Source organism: Globicephala melas, chromosome 4, assembly GCF_963455315.2.
Source record: "Globicephala melas chromosome 4, mGloMel1.2, whole genome shotgun sequence".
NCBI classification, from domain to species: Eukaryota; Metazoa; Chordata; class Mammalia; order Artiodactyla; family Delphinidae; genus Globicephala; species Globicephala melas.
This window is the reverse complement of record NC_083317.1, coordinates 114,986,379-115,007,839: the sequence shown is the minus strand read 5'-3', so window position 1 is coordinate 115,007,839 and position 21,461 is coordinate 114,986,379. Positions and strand designations below refer to the sequence as shown.

At 39.7% G+C, this 21,461-nt stretch overlaps 1 protein-coding gene across 1 annotated transcript in view; it reads left to right on the top strand.

The window, feature by feature from the left end:
- MED12L (mediator complex subunit 12L) overlaps positions 1-21,461 on the top strand; it is a 327,428-nt gene that overhangs the window by 241,909 nt on the left and 64,058 nt on the right. The window contains exons 18-22 of the mRNA XM_060297523.1: positions 6,264-6,411; positions 10,848-10,966; positions 11,646-11,789; positions 12,654-12,817; positions 16,817-16,948. Coding sequence (XP_060153506.1) covers positions 6,264-6,411; positions 10,848-10,966; positions 11,646-11,789; positions 12,654-12,817; positions 16,817-16,948 — 707 coding nt within the window. The remainder of the gene's footprint in view (positions 1-6,263; positions 6,412-10,847; positions 10,967-11,645; positions 11,790-12,653; positions 12,818-16,816; positions 16,949-21,461) is intronic.

Genomic DNA, 21,461 nt, shown 5'->3' with positions numbered 1-21,461 from the left:
GATCTCAACTGTTCTGTGAAGTAGATAATCATCTTGTTTCTATTCTCTGGATGATGGAAACTAAGGAGCAGAGCAGCGAAGTTAGAGATCCTGTTCAACTCATACTGTCTGATTCCAGAGCCTGCATCTGTGACCACTGTGTACAAAAATCTTCCCCATCTCACTGTCTCCACAACCCCTCCCTACATGCCCCACTCCTACATTGAGGCCCAACGGTAAGAGGTCAATGCCATGAATGGAATGGCTACACTTTTAAGAAGATAGGAGTCATGCTTGCCTTCACACCAGATTGTCAACTTTAAAGGAATTTTGTGAAGTGTTTCTAAGACCTTTGGATGAAACAAGGCTTTTGGAAAAAAAAAAAGAAAAATCATGACTATTTTCAGCAAATTAATATGCCATGCTAAAGGAACACTAATTCATGCTACTTTATGGAGAATTTATATTTCCAGATTCCTAAAGGGCTATGACTAGGGATTTGAGGGGTAAATGAAAGGCTCCAGTTCTTGATCTAAATTAACTTTCTCTTTCCTCTGATTTTAACTCACAACCACACCTATCTGTAAACCTTCTCTAATAGTATTTACTCAGTGGAGGATGACTGGAAAAGTGAAGTAATTCTATATACCCTAGAATTTTTACATGCAAGTGGTTTAATTGGTTTCTTTATTTTATCAAGTCTGTTTATCTGAAAATACGTATTTGCTTCAAATAGGATTACTGTGAACAGAGAGGGCCATGCCCTGAAATGGAAGGACCCTGTGGTCCTTGTGAAACCGGGTTGGGACAGAAGGATGGAGAGGTAATTAAGCCACTGGATGAGCTCTTAGGCTGTTTTAGTTCCAACATCTTACAGTTTTGAGATGCAGTCATTTTGACATTAGTGAAGGTTTGGATGGAGCACATGCATTCTAAGGCACTTCTTACGTCATCTAGCTTGGCTTTACCTGTTAGCGCGTACAAATTCAGGTTAGATATAAGATAAATTCCAAAAGCAAGGAGTCTTGGGCATTGCGGTATTTAGCAAGAAAAGAATACTACCTCTGGTGATGCAGTTATTTGTCAGCCTTGTCTTGAGTGTTCCGCTTGAAAGTAGAGGACTAGTATATACCGTTAAACTGCTTGACGGCCGTTACGCTCCTAGGATGCTCTGAGTTCGTTGGATAAAGGCCTCATTTTGGCCACACTGGGGACTATAAGCTATTTTTGAACAAAGCTTTCCTTCACAAATCTAAGTAAAGGAGTCTCCGATTTTCTTGAATTAGAAAGAGTTACTCCAGACCAGGTGTATTTATACTGAGAAGCTACTGATCTCCTTGTTCCTTTCACACAGCCTCTCCACAGTGTGCACGCCCATCTCCCCCCGCCCCCCACCAGCCCAAGGCTTATTACTGCTGTAACACTGATTTGAATTTATTTTATTCTAAACAGAATAACGTGGTACATTGAAAGCTTCAGCTGAAAGAAATAATGATTGGAGGGGAAAGGAGAGTACATGGCTCTGATAATCTCACCACCATTATGGCATCCTTGTGAACACACACACACGTTTTGGCAACATTTCTAATCACTCATTTTAAAGAAATGAAGATGACTAATATCAGCCTTCAGTTAACTCCAAGTTTTCCCTTTTCAGGACATCTGGCTCAAGAGACATCTTTTAATTTCTGTGGTACAACAATCCTTCTAGAGTTTTTGGATGTGCATCCTCCTAAGTTTTTAAAAGATCGATTAAGTGTGAGTGTGAGATATTATCTGAAGAAAGAAAGTGATTGATCTGGAGGATGAGATGTTCAGAACTCGGGGAGGGGGGTGACCTGTTTAACCCAAGGACAGCAGGGGGCTAGCGTGAAAGGGGTTAGCTAGACTTCCACGGACTCTCCTATGGATTCTTTCTCCACCCCACAAACGTGTCCTTCAGGGTATCAACAAGAGAATAATTCTTTGGTACTGATCTTTACAACTATGCAACTTGAGGGTGTTTTAATACCTAGTTTAAAGAGGAGAACTCATTGATACCTTTGGATACATTTGGTCCATTTTCTGAGATTGACCTTATTCTCATGTATAAGTTGCTATTTAAAGACTTGTGCATTTTCTACATGCACAAAAAATTGATGTAAACCAATCTTGTAGGCTATTGAAAAAGAGTTGCTTTGAAAACGTGTTTGCCTTTCCTCTTTGAAGACGAGTAACGGCTCTCACGGTTTCCCTGAAAAATGTTAACTGTCAGAAACACAGTCGTCATGCCCCATATGGAGGTTGACCGGTGGTTCCCCCCACCACCCCGCCCAGCTAACTGCAGGCTTCTCTTGCTTTTTAATTCCATCCCCTTACTCTCACCTCATGGCTTTGCTTTGCTTCTGGCCCAATTCCCTGAACATAACAGAGCCAATGAACTAATACAAGCATCTTCAAGTTCCTCACTTCTTCACCTCCAGATTTCCCTGTATTTTCACCAATTTTCTTTTTTGTCTGTGGTTAAGTGGAAAGATGTCCTGGTCTTTTGAAGTTAATCCAGACAAGAGGTCACTGTTACCCATCTCCTTTGTCAGTTATCTGCCCTCCAGTCCGGATTTCCTTTATGGAGACTCATTTGAAGCATAGCTTTGAAACCAGTTTGTCATTGGTTATCCTAATACAATGATCACTTTTCTCTCAAGCCATTGTTCTTTATACCCAACTACTAGTAAGTGTGGTTTACTTCCCACACCTTCACCATTTCACCATCTGCTCTTACTTAAACCTCCTGTTTCCTACCTTCTGCCCCTACCACTCTAGAGAAACTTCTCTTTTGAGGTTCACACATGTGGTTTTCTTTTTTTGTTTGTTTGGTTTTTTTTGTTTTTTGTTTTTGCGGTACACGAGCCTCTCACTGTTGTGGCCTCTCCCGTTGCGGAGCACAGGCTCCGGACGTGCAGGCTCAGCGGCCATGGCTCACGGGCCCAGCCGCTCCGCGGCATGTGGGATCTTCCCGGACCGGGGCACGAACCCGCGTCCCCTGCATCGGCAGGCGGACTCTCAACCACTGCGCCACCAGGGAAGCCCCATTGTGATTTCTTAACTGTATTCAACACTGTTGATGACCCCTGTTGCTAACTGTCCCTTCCCTCGCTTTTGTGACCTTGACTTGTCTGCTTATTTATTAACTATGGAGAGTGTGTGTCCATCATTTGATGGTTTATTTATCCCCTTCACTATTGCAGCTGTTTTCCCTCCCAACCCCTGCCCAAAGAGAACATGGAGGTTTTGAATGCCTTCCAGTTACATAGTGCTCTTATCCGTAAGCTGTCACTTCTGCATTAGACCTGCCGTCAAACCACCTACTAGACATTTGTAATACATTTCCACCTACCCCTTGAATTCCTCTCACCTAACGGTGAATTTATGAGCTCCCCCCTTATAACCTACTCCTTCCCCGTCCCCGCCCGGACCCCAACAAATTGTATCTAGTGAGTTCGTCTTGAAATCCAGTGAGATGCACATTCACTCAGATGCCTGATCCTTTCCTAACTTCCTCAGATACCTCTTGATTTTGCTTCTTATTTTTTATTCCCACCACTAAGACCTAGTTTACACCCTACAGACTTTTTTGGTCTAAACTTCTCTCTGCCTTTCATTTTTCCTCTTCAGTTTTTTTAAACACTTAGTTATCAGGTTAAGTTTCCTACTAAACTAGTTTTTTTTTTTTCTTCATCCCTGCCCTATTCTTTTAGTCACATGTTTCTTCATTAATCCACTTGTTTACTCATTATTTCATGCATTCAACAAATATTAAGTGCCTAGTCAGTGCCATTAAGGAAAATATAAATGTGAATGGTCTAGTGAGGAAGACAGACATTAAACAGATACCTAGAAAATAGGTGAATTACACAGCGATAAATGCTCCAAAGTCGCTTGTCCGCACACCTCCCTCTGCAGTGAGGGCTTTCGCTAAAGTGAGTTGACAGAGGGAGGGACCTGACGCTGTCATCATGCATAGCATTTCCACACGTGCACTTGAGGCTGTTGAGAGTATTTCAGGTGGCGGGAGGAGACCAGCAAAGGAAGGAAGTGCCCGGCACCTTCGGGAAATGTTGAGCAATGCAGCACAGCGTGGCTGTGGGGTGCCTGCAGGGCAGGCGTGGAGGTGCAGTAGTATCAATGGACAGCAGGGGGTGCTGTGTCTGATATGCCACTAAGCATTTTACAGACAGATCCCCACTCTCACCAAAACCTTATAAGGTATGTAGTGTTAACTGTTTTTCAGAGGAAGAATCTGAGGCTCAGAAAGGCTCATTATCTTGGGCCATGGCGTTGGCAGGTGACACACCCTGGACGCAGGCACAGCTCTCTCTTACCCTGAGCTCGGGTTGTTATTGGGCCAATATGAAGCCACAGTACCCCGTGTTCATAGAACACATGGGTCTTTCCAGGATACCTTCCGTCACCATCCCTGTTTGGGGTTCGAATGCTGCAGGTGCTATCTCTATGATACTGAAGCTGTACTCCTTAAATCAGGGAACATTCATCCTTGCATTTTCTCAGAGTTCTTAGTATCTTGTCTTGCTGTAGGTAGGTACTCTATAAACAGCTGTTGCTAACATCTTTCCATCACCCCTCACCCAACAGGTTTACATTAGAACCATTTGACAGGTGCCTTAACTGAAAACAATCACATGTCACATGACATGACAGGGCACATGACTGACATCTGAGTTTTGTGCAGTTTCCTCATCGCCCTTCTGTCCCCTTTATAGGGCTTGCCTATATGTACACACCCCACCAGGAAGTATATCAGTAATACTGTGTGATGACAACAAAAATTGGAGATTGACAAAGTAGCTCAGGTCACTGAGATATAGCAATCACTACCTATGTCAACTTTGTCCTGTGGTTAGGTCTGCCTTTTGAAACTTCGGAGGAGATTTTGAAACTCAAGTTATTAAATAACAGCTTCTAGAAAAGACTTACTCGGTTTGAACAACCTGAACTATTAATTATCGGGGGACTTGGTAGCAAGATAGATTGGCAGAGTATGCAAATGTATATTTCTGATAGAATGTTATAAAACAAAGGAACCGGTGCAAGAAGTGGTGCTTTGAATGCGGGCAGGAGAGAGAAAGACAGCATGACAAAAAGAGACTGAGAGAACAGTGACAGAAACTGAGAAGAAACAGGCTCTTACTTCAAGGCTAAAGAAGCAAAATGCTACTTTGTGCAGAGTACACACGTGGAGTACTCCAAATTGAACATTGTCGTTCTCCAGGTCACAAGGACTTTGCTCTTTTTTGCAGCCATTACTAATTTACGTGCACACAGTGCAGTTTGTTTTCCCTGGGACAAAACTTTTCGCACGTGAGCTCCTTAGGGATAGATACTGTTAGGGAGAGTAAGTACCTCGCATGGGCAAACATGTACAAATGGTAAGAAAAGGAGATGAACTGAAACGTAGAGCTAGGAATTTCACTAAGAAAATGGAAGAGTATAGGATCCAAGAGAGAAATTTAGATAGAAAAATTCAAAACCAGGCATAAGAGAGGATACATCCTGGACTCTTTAACTCTGGCTAAAGAATGTGTTTAGCGGTGTGTTTGTTTTTGTGATGGTGTGACTAAGTAATTTCCTTTCCCTTGTGAGAAAAATAGTGCTTGAATTCACTGTGTCTGTGGGGCAGGTGTGGGAAGGTGGTCCAGAAGAGGAAGGTAGTGTCAGAACGTGTTTGCATTTCCAGCTATTTTCCTCACACCTAATGAGACCCATGCTGTCTGTCGTTTTCCATTTGGAAAGAAATACACATGTGTCTTACGCAGTCATATTGGAAGTAAATGGAATTTTTTTTGTAATAAAAGTACTTGAGGATCCTCTTTTTTCTAAATATAAAATGTTTAATGATGTTTAATGCATGTAGAAAACTGAGCTTGCTAAGAAATAACATTTTCCATAAGGAAAAATTTAAACTAGATAGTATGTAATAGGATGTGAAATTAATACCATGTTAAATTTTAAACAATCAAGAGTCAAAACTTACTCTGTAAGGTACGCCCACATCAACTGCTTCTATTAAGACTTCAGGTCAGTTGGCACTTTTTTTTTTTTTTTACTTTAGCAAGTTCCAAACTGGAAAAACAAGGGTGTTGCCAGTGGAGGTTGAGGTGAATTGAAAGGTGGGCGGGATGCCACCACCGCACGAGCCAGCATGGAGCTGCTGTGGTCAGCGCATATCATGTCCACGAACCCCATCCTTTAAACAGGGGTTTCAGAATGCATTTTCTGTTTTTCAGGATGAATCTTCAAGTCATGAGTATAACCAGCGCACAATCCTTCTTTATGGAGTGGGCAAAGAGCGTGAAGAAGCGAGGCATCAGTTGAAGAAAATTACCAAAGATATTTTGAAAATCCTAAATAAGAAGAGCACCACAGAGACCGGGGGTAAAGAGCCCTAATGCGTTTGCCCCCATTGTGCTGTCGTTTGTCTTCCCCTCAGCACGGTCTTTATCACAGTCGTACATGGCACTGTCAGCAGAGGGTTTCCTCCCCCGAATGACTGTCACGTTGAAATATGAATAAGCACATTGAAATTTTAAGGCCTTGGTCCCATTTATAGTAATGCTTGCATGAAAATAGCACCTTCTCTAGATAGATAGAGGTGATTTCATTTGCTCCTCTTCTTTTCGTATTTCCCAAATTTTCCACAGCAGTCATACATAAAGTATTGAAGAATGAGTTGGAAAACCCTTAGGCTGGAAGAGGTCCATTCCCCCAGTTCCATCCTTTTTCAAGCTTATAGTTGGCTCTGGGTACTCATATTTACATGATGATTAAAAATCATGGCATAGTAGTGGCCGATCTTTTCTTACGTTATTCAGAATATTCCTCTTCTTTTCGTATTTCCCAAATTTTCCACAGCAGTCATACATAAAGTATTGAAGAATGAGTTGGAAAACCCTTAGGCTGGAAGAGGTCCATTCCCCCAGTTCCATCCTTTTTCAAGCTTATAGTTGGCTCTGGGTACTCATATTTACATGATGATTAAAAATCATGGCATAGTAGTGGCCGATCTTTTCTTACGTTATTCAGAAGAATAATTGCAGTAGGTAGGGGAGGCTACCCACGTCTCCAAACGATTTCAAGTAAAAAGAAAACTGGGTCTTTACTCCATAATGCCTTTACTTGGGATGCTCTGTCACCAAGCTTTTTACATAGCTCTTACAGTGAAGTTATGCCTTTGTATTATGTCACCATATAACATAATTGGAACTTTGTAATTATCCACGTCACGTTTGCCTAATTACTCTTCAAAGTTTCTTTATTTTATTAGACAGTCATACGATTTAAAGTATGCTATCATTATGTATACTCCACTACCACCACTGGTATTTATCTCTCTGTTACTTAAATAATATAATGGGGAAAAAAAGTTTGGATTTTCCCTGTGCGAACAGCACGCTTCCTACACAGGGCATAAACCACCTCTAGGAACCCTGCTGTCTTGTTCAGTACAAAATAAATACTGTTTTACGAACCTCTCCACAGGGGACCAGTCTTTAGGACTTTAACTGGATGAATTACTAGAGCTTGCCCACACTAGATCTTTCCCACAGAAAAGGACAGATATAACTATTGCAAATAGCTCTCTTTCCTCTCCATCAGTAAGGGTGCAGGTGCAGAAACAAGGTACGAGGGCAGGGCGAAGTGTTTTTAGTCTGAATGTGTGTTTTGGGTGCCTGATGTCTTAGAACACAGTGGGAAGGCTACCTTCGTGTTATTTGCATCACATTCCCTAACTCACTTCTGTGGCCTCTTAAAGAGTTAGTGCTACACAGGCGCCATGAGGTTGTGGAAGGGAAATGAAACACTGTTGTCATTATTGAGATTGGGGAGGGGTAAAGAACTGCTCTAAAAAAACTGTTGATCTGTTGTTTTGCTGTTTTCTCTGTTAGAGAAAAGAGGAAATGGGCTGAATCCCAAAGCCCTGCAACTAGCTAGCAAAGTATATTTGAAGCTACTTTTTGTATATTTGGGAATGGGATGGACACTGTGTCCTTTAGAAGGGTCAGTAATATGGGCTTTTGCCTAAATTACTTTTAGAGAGTCTTTTCAGGTCCTGTGGAATGTTTGGTTTGGGGACGCTGAGAGGGGTGGGACGGGGAAGGAAGCAACACGGTATCCTTTTCTGCTGAGTCTACTTCCTTCCTTTATGAAGTTTTTTAAAATGCTAGACTATTGTCTGTTCTATCTTTGTACCAGTCTCTTAAATAGGCAGTTCTTGCTCGTGAACTCACCAGGAGAAAATCATTGTTGTTCCACGCTAATTTTTGAGGTATCCGGTACAGTACTAGATGTACCCCTGAGGAGAGGGTCATCTTCTGTGGGGATTTTTGTCTTTCCCACGTTTTAGATAAAACTCCTCAACCAGAAATACGTTTGTTAATTTGGGATGTGGTGAGCTGCCTTCTGATAAAGAGGCTGGTGAGGCAGGAAAACAGAAGTTGTCTTAGCATGTATTTGATTTCTGGCTACACATAAAAACATGATTTTGAGGAACTCATTAGGAGTGCTCTCAGAGCAACCGGACCTTGCCTGGGGGCGGGGGGAGATTTATAATCTAAAGCGGAAATGACATTTCCAGTTGAACATGTTCAAATCTCATTTTACATTTACATTGACTAGTCACCTTTGGGTGTAAATTTTCAAAACATTAATGAAGTTTTACCATACCAATAAAAGTCAGAACTTCCAGGATTAGAGATTTAAAAAAAAAAAAGAAAAAAAGGAAAATCAAAATTAAGCAACAAGAGAGCAATAATATATATTATGAAAGCAAATTGACATAAAACAGATGAAAATCTATGAATTATGACTATACTGTTATCTGTGTAAATGTCATTAAAATATTCCTTTGAGAACCACCACTAATTTCTTAAATTTTTCTCTCAAAGTGAATGTAAATTGCCAAGAGTCAATTGCATCTTTTTTTATAAGAGGTCTTGAGAAGTTAGCTATGTGTAAGTAAACAGAGCCTATTAATATAGACAAACCAAAAAAAGAGATATTTGTGAGTTCTTGTGCTGGGTCCACGTCCTCCAGTCTGTTACTTTTCTTGGTAACAGACTTGGTTTTGGTCCCAGGAAGGACTGAATAAATATATTATCTTCACTTCCAAAGCTCATGGTACCCAAGACTATTGGTGTAAGTTTTCAGCCTTGGACTAATGATGTTAGTAAATGAAAAATTCAAAACTTGGATATTTTACACATGCTCATGACATGCAAACAGCTGTATTGAAGGCAAAATGCCACTTGTACCTTTGAGAATAGATGCTGAAAAACAAGTAGGTTTCATGAACTCCTTTCTTATTATTTGTGTTACATTTGGTGATATTTGACAAAAGTGACACACAATCTTGTACCTTATGTTACTCAGCACCTTTTAATTCTAAGTTTGTTTGTCTTAGGAAACAACAGCCTGGGTTTTTTGCTTGTCTTTTGCCTATCTATAAACCACAATTGCTTATTGTTGAAAGAGAAGTCTCCTTTCTTGTTATTTTCTAAATCCATTCCATTTGCCATTAGCAAAGCCTTTTGAGTTTAGTGAAATCCTTCTTGAATCTTTAATAGAAAAATCAGTAAAGTGAGCTCTGTTCCCCAAATTAAACTTTCCCAAATAAGATGATGTGAGTAAGAGGGCTTTTTTCTCAGTAGCCTTTGACTGCTTAGAATCATAGTGTTGGAAATGATCTGATCTTTCGTGGAGATCGTATAATCCAACATTTCCTTTTTGTTTTTAGATTTGTGTTTGTAAATACATATATTAAAAATATTTTAAAATAGGACCTAATTATTTCTGGATCTTATCCTTAGAGCTGTTAAGAGCAAGAGTCCCTCTGGAATAAGCAATGTTTATAGTATTTCTTATTGATATTTTCTTCAAACTTCTTTATACTAAATTGATAAAGGTAGCACTTTTCCATTAAGGTGGAGACATTTAATTCCTTTCTATCCCTAAAAAAGTTAGGAATTGTGTAAATTTCCTTTTTTACATACTAAACTGTTTGGGAATCTCCTAAGAAAATGCCAGTGAAGTTTTTCCTATTATATCAATGTGAGCCTCGGTGATTTTTTTTCCCCCATTCATTGTTGATATCGTATTTTAAAAGTCAGTGGGTAAGAAACGTTTATAGAGGGACTTCTCATTAATAGCCAAAAGTTTAGATATAGTACATAAGTGAGAATTGTTTTTTGGTTTTTTTTTTATAATTTTATGTACGTATGGCTGCGTTGGGTCTTCGTTGCTGTGCGTGGGCTTTCTCTAGTTGCGCCAAGTGGGGCTACTCTTTGAGCTCAGTAGTTGTGGTGCACGGGCTTAGTTGCTCCGTGGCATGTGGGATCTTCCTGGACCAGGGATCGAACCTGCGTCCCCTGCATTGGCAGGCGGATTCTTAACCACTGCGCCACCAGGGAAGTCCCAAGAATTGTTAATTTTTAGAAAAAAAATAAAATTACCTCAACAGTATGAATCAATCTCAGAAGCATAATTTTGAGTGAAAGATGCCAGATGTAAAAAGTACGTATCATACGATTCCATTTGTATAAAGTTCCAAAGTGAGCAGTACTAATCCAAGCCATCAGAGGTCAGGATCTTGGTTCTCTGAGGAGGGAGAAGTGACTGGAGGGAACCTGAGGGGGCTTCTGGAGCTTTGGTACGTGATTTTGTGATTTGAGTTTCATTACATAAATTCATTTTGTAGAAATTCAGTAAGTTTGTACAATTTTCCATTCGTATGTTATACTTCAATAAAAAGTATCCATTAAAGTCAAGAGCTTCAATTAAATGGAAAATAATGTACCTACTGTGTGTTTATTTAGTTGGAGATGAAGGACAGAAAGCCAGGAAGAGCAAACAGGAGGCATTTCCAACACTGGAGACTGTGTTCACAAAACTTCAACTCCTTTCATATTTTGATCAACATCAAGTGACATCTCAGGTAGCCATTAAAGCTGTTTTATTATGCATTTGGGATATTTCCTTAAAAATCTTTTTCATGCAATATATGTTTTTGGCTATACTTTAATATAATTTAAAAAATTATAAATACATTTTTTAAACATATTTGGAAGCGTCTTAAACTATCAAGCAGTTCAGTTTTAAGTGTCAGGTTGCCTTCTTCAGAGGAATTAATTTTTATCATGGAAATATTTTTACCATATGATAATAGTCAACACTATATAAAATAATCTATAATGTAGTACTTATTACATTTTAGTCCTACATTGCTATCGATAAGGGAGAAATCTGTTGATGACTGAAGAAAAATTACTATGCCATTGAGAAGAAACCAAATCTCTTTTGTTTTACAAATCCATTGATAGTCAAATAGATGTCATCTGGAAATTAATTAGCATTTATTGTTGTTCTGCCTTTAGGAGAGTTGGGTGTAGATCTGAATGACAACTCAGCTTATTTCTTCAAATTATAGTTGTTTTAAGGATATTATTGCATTTGTACATGGTTTTGTCTTCTGTAGAAGTATGTTTCAACTTCTAAATAGAATCACGTATAAATTCACGTTTCTTACCTACACAATTGAAGTAATTTAATAAATAAAAGTTATTTGGACTGTCGGTCTTATGATTACTTTCACTTTTTTTTTTTTTTTGGCACAGATCTCTAACAATGTGCTGGAACAAATCACAAGCTTTGCATCAGGAACATCGTACCATCTCCCATTGGCTCACCATATTCAGCTCATCTTTGATCTCATGGAGCCAGCACTGAATATCAATGGCCTCATTGACTTTGCAATACAGGTGTCAAAGGGATCCTGCTTCTCTCTTTTTGCAGAAGGCAAACCTACTAGGCATTGTACAGTTTAAAATGAGCCACCCAGTGCATTTTTGAATAGTTGAAACATTCTGAGTCAACAGTACTCAGCTAGCATTTTCAACTAGCATTTTAATGGCATCTGTGTTCATAATTTTCAACTAAATAATTATAATTTGTGCTAAAATATAGTAATAGTCACTTTAAAACGTGAGAGCTTTGAGGGTATTTCTTGTTTGTCTTTTGTTTTTTGCTTAGGGAAAGGTGAAAGTTTGCTATTTATAGTAAAGTATATTTTAGGGAAGAGCAAAAAATATGAAACATTATTAATTTGTTCCACTATTTTTCTTATACACATACTTGAGTTCATTTGTTATGTCACTAGTGAGTAGACATAAAACTTGGTTTCTTTTACTTATTCTATTGGAGGTGTTAGCTTTGTTAATAATAAGAAAATGATGATAAATAACTTCCATTTACTGAAAAGGAGGGGCAAGTGGACAAAAAGTCAGAGGTGGGGATGTTCTTCTCTGAAATTATCCAGTCCAGAACTTTGGACCACCGTAAAATTTTGATAACTGTTTCAGTATTGGGTACCTCTCGATTGCATTGACCGTGATGCCCAGACAGAAGGAAAACTCTATAATTTGATAAAGTATTAAAAATAAAAACCAGTTAATTCATTGGGGTGCTGAGACTGTCGTTGTTTATGTGCATGTTCCTGGGGCGGGACAAGGAAGGAGATCAAGTAGTTTTAGAATGACTCAATATATCCGTGGTTTGTAAAAATAAACGTCTTTCCTATTTGTTTTGGCAGCTACATTTTTCTTCGATCTTTTCTCCCATTGTAGCTCCTGAATGAACTGAGTGTTGTGGAAGCCGAACTGCTCCTGAAATCCTCCAGCCTGGCAGGAAGTTACACAACGGGACTGTGTGTCTGCATTGTGGCCGTTCTCAGGAGATACCACAGTTGTCTGATCCTGAATCCCGATCAGACGGCCCAGGTGTTTGAAGGGTTGGTATACCCTAGAATGTGTAATTTGTGATGAAATAGGATAGTGGTTTTAAGACAAAAATAGTACTGTTTGTTTCATAGAAAGGTATAACACAGTTAAAGAATGCTTGTGCCAGGAAACGTTTATCGGAAAGGAGATAAAAGCATGAAAAGTCCGCCTGCCTGCCTGGTGGCTACTTCGCTCCCCCTAGTTGCTGTCATTTCTGCTACCCAGCATCCTTATTATGGATGGTGAATAAGTGACTGCTTCTTCGCTTATGTCATTTCAGTTTCTGTTTGGAGAATCCAACGCCAAATAAGCTTTGCACATACATCATCTTATAGATTTACCTTTTCAATTTTATTTCTTTTATAAATTAAAGGAAATTTTTGACAAGGGTTAATCTAGAATAAATGACTTTTTTGATTCTTAGTCTTTTTTCGGTTTGTGTGAATTGTAGGCTGAGGTTTTCTCTACTACTGTTAGGGAGTTGGGCGAAGTAATTACATCACCCCCATTAAATGAGGCCGAGGCTACTGGCACCAGAGAAGTATAATGAGCTGTCAGAAAACCTATTCTGAGCTCCTTTTTGTCCACTGCAGACTCCTTTCTCCAGAGCTTTATATACTTAAAAGAAAAGCAACCCTCCTGGGCTCAAAAGAAACATGGGGTTCACAGTGCCTTTTTTTGGTAATCTAGCGCATGTAATCAACATGTACTCTATTCTAGAGTGTCATCCATTTAACAGCAGCTTTTTAGGAGAAGAGGAAGAGCTTCCACGTTAATTCTACACACATAGATTTATTTTTTTTAATTTGAATATTTTTTTATAATATTCTTTATGGTCTCAAAGATGTTTCTGTAATAAACATGTAAATCAATAACCATAACCAAATTAAATCCAATTATTGTTACATTCAGTTTGTAAAAGAGGCTGTCTCTTAATTATATGTGCTTTTCTTTAACTGCAGTTCCTAAGATGAAACATTTTTACTTTGTAATCTTGGGGGAGAAATACATTCTTCTTCTTTTTATTAAAAAAATTTTTTTAACATCTTTATTGGAGTATAATTGCTTTACTATGTTGAGTTAGTTTCTGCTGTATAACAAAGTGCATCAGCTGTACGTATACATGTATCCCCATATCCCCTCCCTCTTGCATCTCCCTCCCACCCTCCCTATCCCACCCCTCTAGGTGGTTACACAGCACCGAGCTGATCTCCCAGTGTGATGCAGCTGCTTCCCACTAGCTGTCTATTTTACATTTGGTAGTGTATATATGTCCATGCCACTCTCTCACTTCGTCCCAGCTTACCCTTCCCCCTCCCTGTGTCCTCTAGTCCATTCTCTACATCTGCATCTTTATTCCTGTCCTGCCCCTAGGTTCATCAGAACCTTTTTTTTTTTTTTTTTTTAGATTCCATATATATGTGTTAGCATACGGTATTTGTTTTTCTCTTTCTGACTTACTTCACTCTGTATGACAGACTCTAGGTCCATCCACCTCACTACAAATAACTCAGTTTCGTTTCTTTTTATGGCTAATATTCCATTGTATATATGTGCCACATCTTCTTTATCCATTCATCTGTCGATGGACACTCAGGTTGCTTCCATGTCCTGGCTCTTGTAAATAGAGCTGCAGTGAACATTGTGGTACATGTCTCTTTTTGAATTATGGTTTTCTCAGGGTATATGCCCAGTAGTGGGATTGCTGGGCCATAGAGAAATACATTCTTGACTTCCGCTTTTAGCCTTAAGTAGCATTTATGCCCTTAAACTTTTGCTAACATTGAGCTTGATTTAAGTTTATTATTTCTGGGCCTCTTCTCTACTTACACGCTTCCTCACCTAACAAATATTATCTTACCACTTGAAGGCACCTCAGTTAATATTTTCCTAATCTTTCCTTCTACCTTGTCTCTCCTATTCTTGGTTCTTTCTTCAATTTTCTTCTCTGAGATCAGAAGTTAGCAAACTTTTTTATGTATAGAGCCAGATAGTAAATATTTTAGCTTTTGTGGACCGTAAGCTTTCTCTTCATATGAGAGCATAGCCACAGATAATATACACTTAGATTATTACTAAGTGACATCTGAAACATCCCTGATATTTTTAAATGTAAGGAAATGACCATCTTAGAACCCAGGAAATATAGAACTATTTTATAGCCCTCCACTACCCTGTAGGGTTGAATGATTAGTACCATTTTATAAGTCAAGAAATGGAAACTCGGGCCTGTTAAATGGAGTGGTAGGTGAAGTGATGTACCCAACATCAGATAGCTAATAAATCTCCCAGATTTCTAAAAGTCTTTCTAACTAGGAGCTCATTCATGCTGTTTGATTTATACCATACTTTTTAAAACCGTGTATGGAACCATCTCTAGTTGGTCACGAAATGAATATAATAGGTTTTCACGAGTATTTTGTTTGTTTGTTTGTTATTTTGGAATTTATTTCATTATCATTTATTTTGACATTTTAAATTTGTGTTCTATTAAATGTTCATAAAATCATATTTGATATTCAGTTTATTATATTTGTTCTTTATCATGTAGAGTAAGGATAAGTATTTTCCCCAAAACTATTGTTTGGGGGTTTTTTCTTTTTCTTTTTTTTTTTTGCACTTATATGAATAAGCATATTGGATCTCAATGTAAAATGTTTTTCTTACCTCGAGTAAGTGACAAAATTATTGAGGAAACAAACACTCAATATTTACTGCGATACAGTAAATGCCTAGCAAACTTTCAATAAATGTTTGTTTATTTTAATCACAAAATAATTCTTTGCTTTTCAGGGTATACCTGGAATTTTTTGGTTTATATAGGTAACAGCTGATTGAATCATCTACTTTTCTCCTTTACTGTGGGACAGTTTTGCTATAATTGACAGCCTTTATCAGTTGCCTGCCTCTGCTGATGTCAGTTCACAGGGCTTGGGATGCTACGTGGCTATTTCTTTGCATAGTTTCCTAGGTCCCACCTCTGATGTTTGTGACTCCAGGGTCCTTCTCAGCCTTGACATGCTAGCCTCCCTCCCGTCCCCTAAACAGTGGAGAGGGCTCCAGACTGGGGTTCTGGAGACCTAAGTTCTCCTTTTGGATCTGCTGTGAAGTAGCTCTTTGCCTTGTGGGCAAGATACATCACCTTTCTGAGCCTCAGAGCCCTCTTTGTGAAATGAGGAAGGTGAATCAGATGATTTCTAAAGCCCTTTTCAGCTTTAATAATCTGAGTCATCTGTGACACTGTTGTAGTAGTACCGAGCCCTGTAACAGAATGCAGGATGACAGTGGAATCAGACTCATAGATAGGTGGATGGACCACTAGTGTTTACTTCTGTGTCGTATGAACTTTTGTTCTGTATGAATTGTGGCCCAAAAGGCCATCTTTCTGATCTGGGGAATTGGAGTAATAGTGGTATTTCTGAACCACAAGTCTTATGGAGAATGTCACTAAAAAGAAGGGGTCTTAAATTCTTATTAAGATAAACTAAAATAAATTTGTTTCTAGTTTGGAAAAACAAAGAGAATGTGACCTCAAACCATGAATTCTTCAAGTTCATGCCAGAACCAGCTCACGGTCTTGAAAATAGATTTCCCAGACTTACTGATATGAAGAGATTGCCCTTTTACATAGTGGACATGGCGCCCTTTGCAAATTTCCAGAATTTGTCAGTCTTCTTACTGATGAGAGATTCTCTCCTACAACTTTTGTGTCCTAGTCACAGCAGCTTTATTGGTGGATTCCTCCCTACATATCTTCTGTACGGAGGAATTTCTTTCATTTCTTAATGTTAATGGCATTTCTGAAGTTTTAAAAAAATATTTAGTGTTTCAATATCATAATAGAAAACTGATTTTATGCAGTTATTTACTTGGTATAATGATTACTGTTAACAATCTGGTATCTTTTTTTACCTTGAGTAATACATGGACACATTCTCACTCTAAAAGATCCAAGCGCTAACACGTATATTAGCAAAGTGTCTCATTTCTTCCTATATTTTTCTCCTCAGATTGTGTGGTGTGGTAAAGCATGTGGTGAACCCCTCAGAATGTTCTTCCCCAGAAAGATGCATCTTAGCCTACCTCTATGATCTCTATGTGTCATGTAGCCACCTCAGAAGTAAATTCGGAGACCTCTTCAGGTGGGTAGAAGAAAGTCAAAAGAATAGGAATAGGATTGTGCCTGTATTTGTTTGTGTACCGAATTGTCATCTGTTTGAATAATGAAAGTTAATCCTAATTATATCTGCCAGATTTCCTATTGAATTATCTTTCATTGTAGCTCTAACCTCCTATTCCAAATCACTATGCATGTTTAGCTCTGAATGCAGTTTTGATATAAGAGAAAACGTTCTGTGTTTTGCAGTTGCTGTTACCTCTCTTGGAACATTGTCTCCCCACTGTTTGCATACCTACTTTCTCCCTGCGTTTGCTTCTCTGATTCCTTGAACTTCCTACTTCGCAGAGCATCTCTGACTCCCTGTCATTCTCTGCACCTTAGCACTTGTACCCGCGACAGGTAGACAGGTGCTGGAGAGTCTGTACTTCCGTAATGGTGTTGGAGGAAATTTAGATGATTAACTGTAAGTTGGGGGAGGGAAGGGGGCAGTAATAGCTGGCAGAATAAATTTGGAATCTGGAAGCAGGCAAGGAAAGAATAGTCAGTTACAGTTTCCTTTGCTCCGTTGTATCTTGCATCCAGCTTGTTCGTAAATCCTATGAACTCTGCCTCCCAGGTACATCTAGAATCTGACCACTCTTCATTGCTTGGCAACTACCACCGTGCTCCTCTCTTGGTTGGACCATCGTAGTGTCCTTCTAACTCGTTTTTCTGCTTGCACCCTTGACTCTCTTAAGTGTATTCTCAACATGTCTTCAGAAGTTATCCTTTTGAAACAAGAATAACTTGAAGTTTTCCAGTGGCTTCTCATATCTACTCAGAATAGAATTCAAAGTCCTTACCTAGCCTTTAGGATCTACTGGATCCAGTCCTGTCTTCCACCACTTTCTCTCTGTCCATTCTAATCACATGGACGTCCGTATTGGTCTCCCAACACTCTAAGCACACTCCCACCTTGGGGCCTTTGCACTTGCTGTCACCTCTCTCGTGATGCTCCCTCACACAGTTCGTTTGGGGCTCTATCTCCCTGACCACCGCACTGGAAATAGCCCCTCCCCCCGGTCTCCGTCATTCTCTGAACCTTAGCACTTTGCCCCTCCCCATTTCATACATTATGTATTTATTTATGGTCTGGCTCCTTTCTAGAATGTAAGCTTCAGGAGAGCAGAAACTTTCTCTAGTTTCTTCATTGCTCTATCCCAGCACCTTGAAGAGTGTCTGGCTCATAGTAGGCACTGCAAAAAAAAAAAAATCTGCTTAAAGAATGATATATAGCAAATCAAAAACCATGGTATTTTTAATGGTATTGATAGGGAAAAATGTGAAAGTATGTTCCTTATGAAATGAATTAGGTTTCAAAATAATCCCTTATGGAATGTCTGAGTGGGTCTTAGGAACCATCTTTCCACAGAAATGTTGTAATAATAATACCCCATATTTTTTTTTTTTTTTTTTTTGCGGTACGCAAGCCTCTCACTGTCGTGGCCTCTCCTGTTGCGGAGCACAGGCTCCGGCCGCGCAGGCTCAGCGGCCATGGCTCATGGGCCCAGCCGCTCCGTGGCACGCGGGATCCTCCCGGACCGGGGCACAAACCTGCGCCCCCCGCATCGGCAGGCGGACTCCCAACCACTGTGCCACCAGGGAACCCCCCCCCCCCCGTATTCTTCTATTACTTTACAGAGCGCTTTCAGTTTCAGTTTACAGTTTTCAAAGAGCTTTCTCATACAAGATTCGGTTCTTGCGACAGCCGTGTGAATTTCCCAAGGAAGCCACAGTTGGGTGTATTTGACCTCTAATGCTCCTGCGGCGTGGTGAAGCATGTTAAATGAGTTAATTCAAGTAACGCACACTGGCTGTGTGGAGATTCAGGAGACCAGCCATGAACTGAGGGGCTACTTAGCATCAGCACCATGGGGCTTCACAAGGGGTTACCCGTCTAAAATTTCCTGGACTAAGCCATGGAAGAGAACTGCGTTTCTCTCAGGAAACCTTCAAGTCAGGCATTACTTGTAGCTTGGGATTACGAAAAATGGTCAAACAAAAGCTAGATATGCAGAGACTTCTGTTTGTATACTAATAGACCAGTTTTAATGATTAGATCAGAAACATCATCTATAAAGTTGTGTAAGAATCATATTTGGAGGAAGTAGAGCATTAGTCACGTCTGCTTCTGATTAGTCACGTCTGAGCTGCTGCTTTGTGCCAGGTACTATGGCGGGTTATTTCCATCAAGATCTTTAATCCTCCCAACAACCCCAGGAAGTAGAAATGATTTTTCCTATCAACAAATGACTGTTCCTCATTATAAGTTAATAAATGATAAAGCCTGGATTTGAACATAAGTCATTTTGGCCTCAAGGTGGTGTTGCTTTCATTACTCTATCAGTTTTTTCTTATACATGCAAGTTTCAGAAGGAAAATGTTGAGTTTTTGTTTGTTTGGTTTTGGTTTGGGGTTTTTTAAACTCCATATACGCCTGCAACAGAGAGTGCTAAGAATTTGAGAGTGACCTAGATGGCAGCTAACATTTCACTAAAACCTAGAGCTCATCTGGAAAGAGTGTAATAAGTGAAATATGAAGCCTAGAAATGAAGGGACACGAGACTTCACCATGAACCACAGAGTTCAGAAGAACTGCCAGAGGAGGTAGGAGGGCATCAACTTGAGAGAAGTCTCTATACTAATCGAAAAGTGAGGCTGACTTTTATAAAAATTAGGAAAGAAAAGCAGAATTCTTCTGGTTTCCAAAGACAGACAGGGGTAGATTGTTAGAATTAAATGGAAAGTTGAATAACAAGAGATGCTGCTTTGCTATTTGCAGAACTCTGTTTCCTTAAAGACTCCGAGTATTGGGTGGTAGAGGAAACCAGGGACGTGGTATTAGGGAGGGAACCGGCAGAGAGCAAAATTTGTTTTTGTTTCATTTTTAGTGGGAAAATGAAACAAATTAAGAACCATTGCCAAGTGAGAATATATGCAGCCTGGCAGGGTTAAGACAGGGAAAAGGGAGATTCTTAAAAACACTGGGGACTGTATAATTCTGTCATTTTGAATAGGTTGTGACTTCAGATTGCAAACTTGTATCCTTCAGCAACCCCTGACAAGTTTTTATATAAGTTGTAGGCGAAGAAAAAGGGTGTAGAAGATTGTCCTTGCTGCCACTTAGTGGGTGGCTTCAGTCCTCTCTCTTGGCCCAGTGCTTCCACGCATATTTGGTACTTAGTTTTACCTGGGACTGCTTTTTTTTTTTTTTTTTTTTGCGGTACGCGGACCTCTCACTGTTGCGGCCTCTCCCGTTGCGGAGCACAGGCTCCGGACACGCAGGCTCAGCGGCCATGGCTCACGGGCCCAGCCGCTCCGCGGCATGTGGGATCTTCCCGGACCGGGGCACGAACCCGTGTCCCCTACATCGGCAGGCGGACTCTCAACCACTGTGCCACCGGGGAAGTCCTGGGACTGCTTTTTAAGCATACAGATTCAGTACACCTGCAGTGAGGCCCAGGAGTCTTTTATTTTTAACAGATGCCCCAGAGGTGATTCTGAAGGAGGATGTCTAAAGTCACTTTTTGGTAAACACTGAACGGAACAATCTCAATTTTCTTAAAGCAGTTGTCAATGTTAACAGCTTAGGGTGAAGAATCTATATGTCTTTTCATTTTTGAGGAAATCATTCCTGGCTACTGTTTATGTAGGCGCATAAGACTAAGACGTGTGTCGCCTTGATCACAAATAAATTTGCTGCCAAAACTTAATCTAAAAGGAAAAGAGTCTTTGCTGCTTAAAAGAGCTCTTGAATAGAGAAGGTGAATTGCGGCTTATGGATTTGTTATCCACAGCAACTGGGCTAGAATAGCAAAGTGTACATGGAATCTGAGCTTTGAAATCAGGTCATCCCTCAGCCTCATCTGCAGAGCAGGGTTAGAGGGGATGCTTTCTAATTCCCTTTATAAATTTATAATATTCTGCATTTTCTTCAGATGTAACTCTGAATGTGGTAGACCAGGCTCTTAAAAAACTCTAGATACTGCTGAGAAGTACAGTGTGATAAAGTTTTAGGAACAATATAATAGTTTCTGTACTCTCATAGAATGTATGTATTCCCCATATCCCCCTACTAGAATTTAAGCTCCTTGAAGGCAGGGAGTGAGCCTCTCTTTCTCAGCTGTGCCGTGGTGCCCAGAGTAGCCATGGCACATGAACCCCCCGTATACTTTGTACCGAGAGGAATCGCTTTACAGGATGAATGATTAGGACTAAAGCACCAAGTTGTTCCCGATGTGTAATCCAATCCATTTTTATTATTCTTAAGTAATAGCACTTTCCAACCACTGTTCAGAGACAGTTGTTGGAAGCCATAGTAGATTCTTTTTTAAAGCATGTAAAATGTAGAAAAGACTTAGGAAATAATCAAGATTAGTACCCAGATGTCTTATTCTTGTTTTGTTCTTCCACCCATTCAGTAACTATTGAACTAGCATATTCCAAGCACTGTGTCCGGTGCCGATTATTAGGAAGAACCCATAATGCGAACCTTC